The sequence below is a fragment of the Globicephala melas genome, chromosome 15 (genome assembly GCF_963455315.2).
Source record: "Globicephala melas chromosome 15, mGloMel1.2, whole genome shotgun sequence".
NCBI classification, from domain to species: Eukaryota; Metazoa; Chordata; class Mammalia; order Artiodactyla; family Delphinidae; genus Globicephala; species Globicephala melas.
In genome coordinates this window covers 28,354,620-28,367,860 of record NC_083328.1, presented here as the reverse complement: position 1 = coordinate 28,367,860, position 13,241 = coordinate 28,354,620, and the positions used below count along the sequence as shown (strand labels likewise).

Genomic DNA, 13,241 nt, shown 5'->3' with positions numbered 1-13,241 from the left:
AGATCCCACATGCCGCGGAGTGGCTGGGCCCGTGAGCCGTGGCCGCTGAGCCTGCGTGTCCAGAGCCTGTGCTCCGCAACGGGAGAGGCCACAACAGTGAGAGGCCCGCGTACCACAAAAACAAACAAACAAACAAAAAAAAAAACTGAGGTTCTCATGAGCTCACCACTGGTTCAAAGCACATTTTAAAGACCTACTTCTCCTTTATGACCATTATTCACATATAACTGTAGTCATGAAAAAAAAATCTAAAACTATTCCTTTGTATTTTCTTAAGTATAACATTTTCCCTGCAAATCTACTCCTAATTAAAGACAGCCTAATTCTTCAAATGCTGAAAAAGTTTTAAAATAGCATAGAACCACTAGTACTATTTGATTCAATTTACTATAGAACAGAGGGGAAGAATGTCCCCTTCCCAGGAGGGACAAAGAGGCCTTTCTGCCTAGACATGGCCACCCGGGCTGTGGTCCTGTCACTGACGTGCTTCATGAAGGCCAGTTAGAGACCGAGCTTCTTAACAGAAAGAGTGTGATCACAAAAGCCCTGTGTGCTGACAGATGTTGATTTTCACTCATCAGAACTGTTCTTATGAGATTAGGTTCAAATTCCTCAGTCTAACATTTTAGAGGATACTTAAGGATTTCAGCCCTAAAAATCAGCGACAGCAAGATCCAGTTCTGAACACAAAGAAATCAATGTCCAAGAGCAGAAAATACTGCTGGAACAAAAATATCTAATTTCTAACCCAGAAGAACAGGACTTCTGAAACGTAACTAAAGGTTTCCTAATCCCTGCTACGTGCAGAGCCACACCAAAAGGAGTTACTCCATGACGAGAACATGAGGCACGCAATGAGCCCTTACTGTATAAACTGTAGTCCTTCCTTAATGTTCTGCTGCCTTTTTCTTCTCTCCTCGGACACACTGGACATGTTATCCCACACATCCACTTTCTAAAGGAGAAATCTGGAAAGAAACAGGCAAGAAATTACACGAGGCACGGGGCTCCTGGACCCCAGTTAAAACACCCATAATCTAGGTCTTGTCACACGATTAGCTGTGGACACGTCCATCTCCACCGCCTTGACTAGGGTCCTGGACGCCGAGGACACCACCTGAGTTGTGTCTGTGGTCCCCACCGTCTCGTGCGCCGCGAGCAGAGGGCTTCCACACTCTGCTCTCTCCACTTAATAGCCGCTCAGACGCTGTAGGCCCCTCCTGAACAATCCCCATGCTAAAGTCATCTCTCTCTCCCCATTTCACCTTCCTTCCTTCGACGACAGGTTTTGTTCCCAGTCTGTCTCTACGCACACGGAAGCAGCCACGAGAACAGTCCTGGCCTTGTTTTGCTTCTGGAAGCTTTCCAGAAGCAAAATGGTTTCACGTCCGCTTGCCTCTGAGGGGTTTTGACTTCCTTGTGAGCACAGTCTAAACCTTATCTGTGTTTTTTGAAACAATCCTTCTTCGTACAACTGATAGAATAAGGATCTAAGTGAAGTTACTTTAACTGGAATTTTCTGGAGGTAAGGGTTTACCTTCGATGTAACACTGGCAAATGTCCACACTGTGAGTATTTAACCTGACTAGTCGACGTTCATTAAGCAGTTCTCAGAAAGCAACGGGAGAACCACAGAGAAGAGATCTCGGATAAAACATCGTCTCCCAATGTCCTAAACTAGGGTTTCTCAACCTCAGCCATTCAGGCCAAATAGTTCTCTGGTACGGAGGGCTGTCCTGTGCCCTGCAGGATGCTGACAGCATCCTGGCCTCTACCCACTGGTTGCCAGTGGAGGAGGTAGAGCACCTCCTCCCCTCAGTTGTGACAAACTAGTGTCTCCAGATATTGTTAAATGTCCCTTGGCGGGGGTGGGGAGGGGCTGGGGGGTCCACACAGTCACTCCTGGATGAGGACTACTGAGAGCGAATGCTGAGAGGACATCGTGTCACATAAACCATGTACTTGGACCCACGTGACAGGGAAATGGCACCCATGTTTCAAGTACGGAGCTGAAATGTTTTCGTTTCATTATTGCTTACCATTTGTAAGCAAGTTTTATTTTTAAGTCTACCTTTTTTCAAAGTGTAGAGTGGGGAGGGAGGCTGGAATACCCTGGAGGCTCATAACTGGTGCTAATACTTTTTGTCCTTTATTTTTTCTCCTTCCAGTTTTATTGAGATTATCATTGAAATACAGCACTGTATAAGCTTAAGGTGTAAAACATAATGATTTGACTTACATACATCATGAAATGATGACCATAATAGGTTTAGTGAACATCCATCTTCTCATATAAATACAAAATTAAAGAAATAGAAAAAAAAATTTTTTCCCTTGTGATGAGAACTCATCTACTCTCTCAACAACTTTCATATATATCATACAGCAGTGTTAATTATATTTATCACATGGTACATTATATTCCTAGCACTTGTTTATCTGATAACTAGAAGTTTGTAGCTTTTGCTTTTTGTCTTTTAAATATTTGTCAGTTCTAAATATTTTGATCTTGTATCTAAAAGTTGGTTACTTTACTGAAGTATTACTGTTTACATGTGTACCTGGTATTTGCCTTAAAATACTATGTTTGAAATTATCCAGAATTAAAAGTTTAAAAAGCCCATTATACTGAAGTAAAACAGCATTGTTTCTGGAATTTGTTTTTAAGATAGTCTAGCTTAAAGGGGGGTAAATGGGTGAGCATGAAACAAGAGTAGCAAAAACATGGGACACTGCTCCAGCTGGATGAGGGGAGGGTATGTGGGGTTCATTCTTCTACTTGAACATGTCTGGCCATTTCCATAATAAAAAATTGTTTAATTCATACGTATGAATATTTACAAGGTTCTTTAAAGAGGCACTATTTCTAAGAGAAAAAAGATGGGAAATTAACTCAATGCCTGTCAAAAAGGAAATGGTTGAATAAACTGTGCTGGAGGGAAAAAAAGGCAAAGTGCAAGTGTCCACAGTAAGACCCTGTTCTGTTATTTTAAAAGGGGGAATGGGTATATGTTCATATTTGTTTGTGTATACACAAAATAGCTCCAGATGGGATCACAGAAAGCTACAGCAGTGAGAGAAACCCAGGGGTTCAGGGAAAGGGGTGGGACAGTGTCTTTTCACTGCAAACCTATAAAACTTTTTTTTTTTTTAACCTTGTAAACAAATGATCTCTGGGAAAAGAAATAAAGTATTAAAAGAAGTCTACAGGCCCTCCCTGGTGGTGCAGTGATTGAGAATTTGCCTGCTAATGCAGGGGACACAGGTTTGAGCCCTGGTCTGGGAAGATCCCACATGCCGCGGAGCAACTGGGCCCATGAGACATAACTACTGAGCCTGTGCGTCTGGAGCCTGTGCTCCGCAACAAGAGAGGATGCGATAGTGAGAGGCCCGCGCACCGCGATGAAGAGTGGTCCCTGCTTGCCACAACTAGAGAAAGCCCTCGCACAGAAACGAAGACCCAACGCAGCCAAAAATAAATAAATAAACAAATGTGGGGTTTAAAAAAAAAAAAGAATATTAAAAAAAAAAAAAGAACTCTACGTAGCTTCTGAGCCCTTCCTTAGAAAGATGACTTACCGGGTCACCCAGCCTTTTTCTTCCATTTTACTTAAAACAGAGTCAGAACCTTAGAACTCAAAGGCACCCAGAGCTGCACTTGGGGGTCCAGGGCGGTCAGGCCAGAGGGACTGGGAGAAAAGAAGTGAAGCCAAAGACAAGAAGCATCCCCTCTCCTTCCGTGAGGGACACATGTCTCCCAACCCCTGTCTGGTGGGGTGGGGAATCAGTTTGAGGTTCACTCAAAAAGTAAATCTGTTGGCTCAGAAGGAACTCCGGGGTAACGATAATCCGCCAAGTTAAGAGCCTTAGAGCTATTCCCCCAGAAAGTGCTCGAAAAGCCTTGAACCTTGCCCTCTTAAGGACAAAGGGCAGGTGGAAGAGAGCTGACAACTCAAGCAAGTGATTAAGAGAAAATAAGACGCAGATTCTTAGCAGCATGAAATACCATGCCTCCTTTAAATGTTTAAAGATTTGAGGACATAACATCAGGTGATGTCTAAACATAATATGGCAGGACATTTCATGTTCTGTAGATTTTCCCCCTAAATTTTATTATGAAGAATTTTACACACAAATTTTTTTTACAATGAACAACATATATCTCTATACTACCTATATCCTACAATCAATATTTTGCTATATTTATTACATCTGCCCACACTTCCGTCCATCTACCAACCCAATTTTGGTAAACTGCAAACTGAGTAGCAGACATCAATTATAATTTACCACTAAACACTTCAGCATACATATCATTACCTGGGGTTCCACATTTATTTACAGTTTTTTAAGGTAAAATGCACACAATTTAAGGCAACTTTTAACAAACGATACACTCATGTAACCCAGACCCCGGTGGTGAGACACACCATCACTGTCACTCCAGAAAGTTCCCCCAGGCCCCTTCTCTAGCCAATCCTTGCCCCACCCCCAGCCCAGGAATCATTGTTCTGATTTTTTTCCACCATACATTAGTTTTACCTGTGAAATAAAGCCTCCCCACCCCCCATCTCATTTTAAAAGAAAACGATAAAGGCTTTATATACCATCTTATTTTCAGATCCAGTCAACAAAATCTGGCCTCAGTTTTCAAGTGAGAAAGTATTTGATAAAGTTAATCCAACAATCACTTTCCTTCTTCAAACTCAGCAGCACATGACAGGTGTCCACTGTCTCCTCAAAACAGGGGCTTCATCTCCAGCTGACCTCTAAACGTGAGGGCCCTGGGGTGTCATCAGACCCCCCTCCCCCAGGCACCCTCTCCCCTCAGGGACCTCCTGCTCTGCCCAGATGTTAAATACACTCATCTAGGGTCCGACAACTCCCGACGTCTGTCCCCTGGCAGAGCTTGCTAGATACCCTCTACCTGGTAGTTCTACTTGGGTGTCCAGACATCACACACTGTTCGGAGAGCAGGAGTTTAAATATTATGACAGTGAAAAGGAATGTCGCCTTCCCAACCCTGTCATTCAACCACCCATTTGCCCTGTGAAGGCAATCAGTCAATACCATTGTCACCAATCTGTTTTTGTGTCCTGACAAAGACACTGTGTGAACCAAGCTGTATCTTGATTGTAATGGTAGTTACATGAATCTATACATGGGATAAAACTGCATAGATACACACACACACACACAGGCGCGCGCGCGCACATACACACACGAGTCAATGTAAAACTGAGTCAGGTCTGTAGTCTGGTTAACAGTATTATGTGAATGTCACTTTCCTGACGTTGCTATTGCACTACGGTTAGGTAAGATGGCACCACTGGGGGAAGCAGATGAAGGGTTCATGGGATTCTATATACGACTTTTGCAATTTCCTGTGAGTCTATAATTATTTCAAAATAAAAAGTTAAAAATATCCTGTGCATACGTTACTTTTTATACAAACTGGGGCTCCTAACGCGTTCTGCACCTTGCTTTTCTCGATTGGTACCTCGTATCTTAAAGGTCAGTCCATATCAGCACGTATCAAGCTGCATTACCTTTAACAGCCGTGCAATGTGCTCCGTGATATGGCTGCCCCATAACATCACCAGCCCCCTAGTCACAGACATTCCGGTTGTTTCCAATCTTTAAAAGTTCACCAGGTACACAGAACATTTCATACATGCATATCCTCAAAGAATTTCCGTAGGAGGAAGGGTATGTACATTTCTTTATTTTGCCAGCTACTGCCAAGCTTTACCAGATGACCCTACCCACCACCAGTGCACGAGGGTTCCTATTTTACCCCTTCACCAAGAAATTATCAGATGTTTCCATCACTGTCAGGGAGACGAGAAACAGTGTGACAACTGTGGTTGGGGTCCTGCTTGTTCTAGTCTATCATTAGTGAGGCCGAACACCTCCTCAGATTTAAGAGCTGTTTGCACTTCCTTTTCCATGAACTGTTTCATTTCCTTCACCCATTTTTCTTCCAGGTTGCGCTTTTCTTACTTATGGAAGTTCTTTATGTGTTGAGGAAAGCAGTCCTTTGTGATGTTATTATTATTTTCTCCAATGTGATGTCAATCTTTTGACATTGGTTATGGTAATATATATATATTTTTTTGGCTGCATTGGGTCTTTGCTGCTGCACACAGGCTTTCTCTAGTTGCAGCAAGCAGGGGCTACTCTTCATTGTGGTGTGCGGGCTTCTCACTGCGGTGGCTTCTCTTGCTGCGGAGCACGGGCTCTAGGTGCGCGGGCTTCAGTAGTTGTGTCACGTGGGCTCAGCAGTTGTGGCTCACGGGTTCTAGAGCGCAGGCTCAGTAGTTGTGGTGCACGGGCTTAGCTGCTCCGCAGCATGTGGGATCTTCCCCGATCAGGGATGGAACCCGTATCCCCTGCATTGGCAGGAGGATTCTTAACCACTGCGCCACCAGGGAAGTCCCAGTTTTGGTACTTTTTGATAGCAAAAGTTTTATTTTTAAGTAGCTGAGTTTATCAATACTTATTTTTATGGCTTCTGGATTTTGACATACTCAGAAATGCCTGCACCACTGAGATCATAAAATAATTCTCCACGTTTTCTTCTACTATTCTCACTGTTCCATTAAAAAATTTTTTTTTTCATAAACTGGATATGTGTGTGTGTGTGTGTGTGTGTGTGTGTGTGTGTGTATTTCCCTCCCAGATAGCTACCAGTTGCCCAAACACCATTTACAAAAAGGCCTTCTATCCTACACTGATATGCATAAGGCGCATACAAAATTCTGGGTCAGTTTGTGACCTTTACTCACCGTTTTTAACTAGAATGCCCCCTAATCCTATGCCCTCCTCCCAAGACTAACCTTTTGCCCAAACTTACCTTCTTAGCACTAAAACCACCTTCTGGCCAATTGCTCAAACCGGAAACCATTCTCTCACCACATCCAGTCAATCCACCGACAAAGGCTCCATCAGTGATACCGTCAAAATACACGCGGGACACCCCAAATCTGTCAGTTCTCAAGCCTCCTCTGCCACCTCCGCCTGAGCCGCAGGTGGATGTCGAAATACTCTCCTCTCCCACCTCTGCTCTCAGCTCCCTATCCTCTCCACTGTCCCCTCCCCCATGCAGTTCCCACACAAAACTGAAAGGAATGCTCTTTAAAAGCACAAATTGGTTATTGCAGCCCTGCTTAAAATCCTCTGCTGGCGTCCCCTGGGCACCCAGAATCAAATCTAGACTCCTGCCTGTGACGCCGCCCTCACCCAGCCCGTCGCACTGGCCTTCTTCCTGTGGGTTCCTGGGATGAGTCAAGGGCTCTGTGCTTCTGGGACCTCGTGCCTGCTGTTCCCTCTGGCCACGACACTCTCCCCAGATCTGCACGGGCCTTTCACCCCAGAGTCTTGGCTTCAGTGTCAGCTTTAAAGGCCGTCCCTCCCCCCCAACTCTGTCGCCACACCCCACTCTCACCCCATCATTCCCTTCCAGGGGCCACCTATCTTTCTTAGTCCTGATCACCTTACACTCTCTGGGTCCAAGTCAATGAAAACTTGAATGAAGAATGAATGAAGTGGCCAAGCGTAAAGACGACGCTCCGTATAAAGTACCTGGTACAGCTGTTCACTCAAGGCAAGCGTGACAAACCAAAGGACGGGGCCAAGAGGATGTGACCAGAGGCCAGCAGGGCCGGCTGAGGTGGACCCCACCTCCTTAGGGAGCAAAGCAGGGAGTAAATCAATAGGGTGGGAATCAACCAGAGACAGTGACAGAGAAAAACCTGAAACCGTAAGCAGCTCAAGGAGTGCGGCGAAGGGTTTCATTCATTGCCAACAGGGGAAAAGCAAGTCAGCCACACCTTCTTCTCCTTAAACAAAAAGGAAAAGAGATGGGGGTGGGAGCTTTGAACAGTAAAAATAAATAAATAAAATATGCCAGAAACTCAGATAGGAATTTCATTCAATTAACTAAACTCTTGCAAGCTGGAACATATATCACCTTTCTGGAACCAGCTGATTTTAAGTTCCTTACTCACTCTGAAGCTTTACAGGAGCAAAGGTCCCCTGGTTCTCCAGTATAATTCCTTACATATTTATTCCGTACTTGTTAGGTGGAACCCATTATAGTGAAGTCCAGTACAAAGCTATCACTAAACCATGAAATGCTAAACTGTGAAATTTTGGCCTTACATGGTAACTTCATAAACTAGCTCCCCTTATCAGAAAACACCAAGGAAACAAAATGTGACTACAATATCCGGTAGAGATGGAAATAATAGCTAACACTGAAGCCTCTTAGTGGACACCGGGTATTGTTCGAAGTTCTTTACACATATTAAATCATCTAATCCTCCTAAGAACCCTGCGAGGTAGGTACTTAAGAGGAAACGGAAGCACAGAGAAGTGGCGCACAGTCCAGGATCACACAGCCTGGAAGTGGCCGAGCCGGCCACGCTGGCTCCGAGCCTGAATTCCTATCCACAGAGCAATTCCGCACCGCGCATGCCAGGAGGTTGAGCACAGCTACGCTGGCCCTGGGCTGGGCTCTGAAAAACACATGCAGCTGCGACAGACAGGTGGGCACGTCAAAGCCACTCGAGAGGAACAGGACAAACACACGCCTCTGCACACGCAGGCACACACGATGACGTGTGCAAGGGACATGATTTAAAGCAACTCAGACAAGCAGAGGGTGTCCACGGTGTGGACACAGAGAGTTAGGATAGCACTCCGGGGCCAGAGCTTTGAATGGAAATATGCTCCGCCCACAACATCACGTGTGTAGATGCAAGGAATAAATATTAAACAGCCTTACTTCCGAGATATCTTCACACAGAACCAGAGAAGGTGACCCAGGGAATGCGGCACAGTGCCTGTATTTTTGCCTAAAAAGGTATTCCTAAGTTTCAAGTGAAAAATTATAATTTCCAGTCTGTATTCAATGCTACCCCCAGACTCAAGCCTGTCATGGTAATGGCATAAACAAACACGCACGCAAAGTAGTTAAAGTTCCTGTCACCCCAGCTTGCAGCAGTGTTCGTGCACTCTGGTAATACTTACAAAAGCGCATGGATACATTACATCCCTCAGTGACCGTAAACCCAGGGAGGGAAACATTATTACAGATGTTCTATCACTTTCTTGGAACACTCAAACTCCTACTGGATACTTTATGAGACAGTTTTCCCCTTTCACTGAAAACAAAACTCCCATGATGAAGGCTGTGCTAAACGACATCAAGACGGAAATTTCATATTTTTGCCACACTCCCACCCCTGCCCCCGAGCTATCCATTTTGAACTTGCTGTCAGATATAGTAACATGTGCCAGGTGCCCATTATAGGGCCCAGCCCTCCTAAGGCCCAGGGAACATCTCACCTCATACAGGAACCCTGTATGGGAGGAATGAACAAGAAAGATGTGAAATCTTCCAAACAGCTTGCCCAGGGGCGCCCAGTGACACGTCCTCGACTGAGGTATTCTGAAGTGCCAGATTACTCTCCTGCTCCAGACTCAGGTATTCTAATAAAATACAAAGGTTCCACTTCCTTATTTGTGAAACAGAAAAATTTCTGCCTCTCTCTTACTGCATCCATTACCTGGTTCCCAAAGCTTTGAAAGATATGTGAAATTAATAGTAATCGATTAACTAAAAACACATCGTTAAACTCATAATAAAATTAAAAAGCAAATTTCTTGTTGGGGCAAAACCTGGTAAGGACAGGTGGCCTTGTTTCTTTATATCAAAGAAAATTTTCACCTCCACTTAATATGCTTCATGTGTGTATGAATTAAAACAAACGTATTGGGACTTCCCTGGCGGCAGAGTCGTTAAGAATCCACCTGCCAATGCAGGGGACATGGGTTCAAGCCCTGGTCCGGGAAGATCCCACATGCCGCGGAGCAACTAAGCTCGTGCGCCACAACTACTGAGCCTGCGCTCCAGAGCCCGCGAGCCACAACTACTGAGACCGCATGCCTAGAGCCCCGTGCTCCGCAACGAGAGAAGCCATCGCAAGGAGAAGCCCGCACCCTGCAAGGAAGAGTAGCCCCCGCTCCATGCAACTAGAGGAAGCCCGTGTGCAGCAACGAAGACCCAATACAGCCAAAAATAAATTAAAAAAATAAAATTTAAAATAAAAATAAAACAGATGTATTGTCACAAGCATAAACTTTTAAACTTCTGGATTAATGTTTTACTATTTCTTCCCCCTAAAAATACTATCTAAAGTTTTCCTCTTGATTTGTAAACACATCACACTTTGGAGAAAACAAATTTCACTTCCAACCCTAAGATTCCGGAGAAAAAGTATTTTCATTTAAAAACAAACCAAAAAAAACCACCTCAAGATATTATCTGGAAGTCGTCTCCACACATCATACTTTCTCTCGAAAGCCCTTCTAGAGTAACCAAGGCAACAGAATACAGACATATTGTTTCTACCTTGTCCTTTATTGGAATGCTCACAACTTTCCAAAAGTCACTCTCACCATTCCTAAAGTTGAGGATTTATAGGAATTGATTCTCTCCCACTTAACATTGATTTAACCCTCCCAAACTGGCAAGTTTTACAGTTAATCAAAATTAAGAATTAGGGGACAATATGGTTGACAACCACCATATTTATTGGCAAAAACTGACAGCATCTGAGGGCTGGGAAGGGAAAAGAGTGTAGGTCAGGGTATGACAAGCGCCCAAGAAAAAGCCACAGTAACTTGGAGGAAGGCATTTAGGTGGCAGAGGCCCTGAAAATTAACATGCTCTTTGCATCACACACTCAAATATTGAAAATATTCAGCTTTGATAGCTCATGATCTGATTCTGAGACGAATCTTACACAACTATTTCCAGACTACAATACACAGTATACAGACATTTTTTTCAACAAAGAAAGTTCTGTCCACTAATTTAAATTATTCTGCAAATTAGAACAAGATCCTCATTAAGCAATCAGCTCGACAGTTCAGTTGAGGGTGAGAAGGAAGAAGCAGGGGGTTCCTTGACAGGCTAAGAGAGAGGAGGCCACGTGCCATCAGAAAAGCAGTTAAAAATAAGCAGATGCCATAGGCTCCCAGCTACCCCTGCCCCCATTCCGATGCTCTGGCTGAACACTGTCCAATAGAAATATAATGCGAGTCATATATCTAATTTTAAATTTTCAAGTAGCCATGTTAAAAAAAAGAGTAAAATGAAACCAGTGACATTAATTTTAATAATATATTTGCATTAACCCAATATGTTGAAAACATTATCATATCAACCTGTACGATTTAAGTAGAAAAAAATTACGAATGAGGTATTTTACTTTTTTTTCCATACTAAGTGTTTAAAATCAGGTGTGTCTTTTTCACTGGGAGCGCATCTCCATTGGGTCTAGCCACATTCCAAGAGCTCAAGAGTCCCTTGCTATCAGTGGCCACCTTCCTGGGCAGCTCACATCGCCTTTAGGCAGACCCTTGGTTCTTAAATACCTAACTACATATGCGGGGACGGGGAAAGTACCCGACTCCAGAAAAATTCACCCAATCAGGGTGCAGACACAACCTCTCGGGACCAGCCGGAGCTTTCCAGCTGGACCACACCCCTGCAATGACCGTCCCCAACAGGAAATTCACCCTAATGAGACCTGACAGGTCTTCATTCTTTAAGGGTGGGGAAAAGAAACCTAAAGCCCGGCCGTCTCCGTATCCACAATATAAGACAGGAAACCATTCGCCGCGCGTCCTAGACGTGCGCCCCGGGCAAAAAAAAAAAGGGGGGGTGGTGGTGGGGAGTAACCCGAAATAAACGAGCCAAGAGCCCCGCGAGCATCCTTCCCGCCCCCAAACCCAAGGTACTGAATTAGGGGTCCTAGATCACCGAATCAGATACAAAAAATAGGAAAAAAAGAATCTTTTTTTTTTTTTTTTTTTTTTAGTTAACCAGAGAGGAGGTATTTTGCCAACGGAAACACATGCTGGGACGGAGGGAGCGGCAGCCCTCTGCACCCCACTTGGCGGAGACGCGCCCCCAGGGTGAGCCCCGCACCGCCCCCAGGGAGGGAGGGGACCGGGACCCGCCCGCCTCCGTCGACTCGCCCGCCGGGCCCGGGCGGCGGCGCGCGCTCGGACCGCCCCTCCGCCGGGGCCGCGCGCCCTTTGTGGCCGAGCCCTCCGCCCCTAGGGCCGCCGCTTCGCCGCGGGGGGCCAAGCGCGCCGCCCCTCCCCCGCCCGGCGTCCGTTACCGACCGCGCGCGAGCACGAGGCGGCGGCGGGCGCGCGCCGGGCGGGGGCGCTGGACGGGGAATCAGGGCGGCGCGCGGGCCAGGCGGGCGGCGGGGCCCAGTGGCGCCCACCTACCTGCGGAGACGGCCGCGCCGACGGGCAGGCAGTGGCGCGCGGTGAGCGGGCAACGGCGGCGGCGGCGGCCTGGGCGCTTGCTTGCAGCTTCCCTTTGCGACCGGTGGTGGCGGTGGCTCCGCTGCCCCCGCGCGGCGCCCTCTGGCGGCCGGAGGCCGCGCCCGCCGCTCGGGAGAGGCCGCCATTGGCTACGCCCGCGAGCGTCGGCACCGGGGGCGGTGGCGGCGCCACGTCGGGCCGGGCGGCGGCGACCCTCGGCTCTGGCCTCCGGGGCCGCCCCTGAAGCGGGCGCGCGGTCCCCGCCGGGCTGGGGCCGCGGGGTGGAGCCAATAAAGGGCCAAGCGGTTCCGGGACGCAACCATCCTGAGAACTGATTGGGGCGGAGATGCAATTCAAATTAATGGGCGCCTTGGGTGTTTTTTCTGGGCAGCGGCCCCGGGGCAGAAGAGCAGGGAGTTAGAACAGCGTCTAACATGGAACTGACCTAGTTTCGGGTGTCGGGAGGCCTCCCCTGAGATACTGTTTATTTAGCAAATCCTTATCCGGTACTTCCTACTTTCCTAGTTGTAACTCTGTGGAGCCTCTGGGCAACCATTGTTGTCCCCTTTCCCGCAGATGAGGAAGGGGAGCACGGAGCTCCGCGGCAGCTCTGTGATGGACCCTAGAGGGCCTGGCCCCCTGTCCTTCAGACCCGCCGCCCCCCAAATGCCACCTCATACACCTGTATTTTCAACAGCCAGCTGTGCTCGGGGCTCAACAGCGGGCAAGGCAGAGTCCCTGCCCCATAAGGGGATGGGGGGTGGCAGTGGGAACCCACAAGGATGCAAAAAAAAAAAAAAAACAGTTTCGGGCAGTGAAAACCAAGGAGACTAGATCAGGGTAATGAGACCATGATGGGAGGGCTCCACTTAAGGTGGGATGAGTGAGGG

The 13,241-nt window shown here is 46.7% G+C and overlaps 1 protein-coding gene across 2 annotated transcripts in view; it reads right to left on the bottom strand.

Moving 5' to 3' along the window:
• Positions 1-12,446, bottom strand: part of ZC3H7A (zinc finger CCCH-type containing 7A) — a 34,710-nt gene extending 22,264 nt beyond the window's left edge. For both annotated transcript variants that reach the window (XM_030883977.2, XM_060284298.1), the window contains exons 1-2: positions 12,313-12,446; positions 867-968 (exon numbers count right to left, since the gene is read on the bottom strand). In XM_030883977.2, the coding sequence (XP_030739837.1) occupies positions 867-934 (68 nt within the window). In that variant the 5' untranslated portion in view covers positions 935-968; positions 12,313-12,446. The remainder of the gene's footprint in view (positions 1-866; positions 969-12,312) is intronic.
• Between the last annotated feature and the right edge of the window lie 795 nt (positions 12,447-13,241).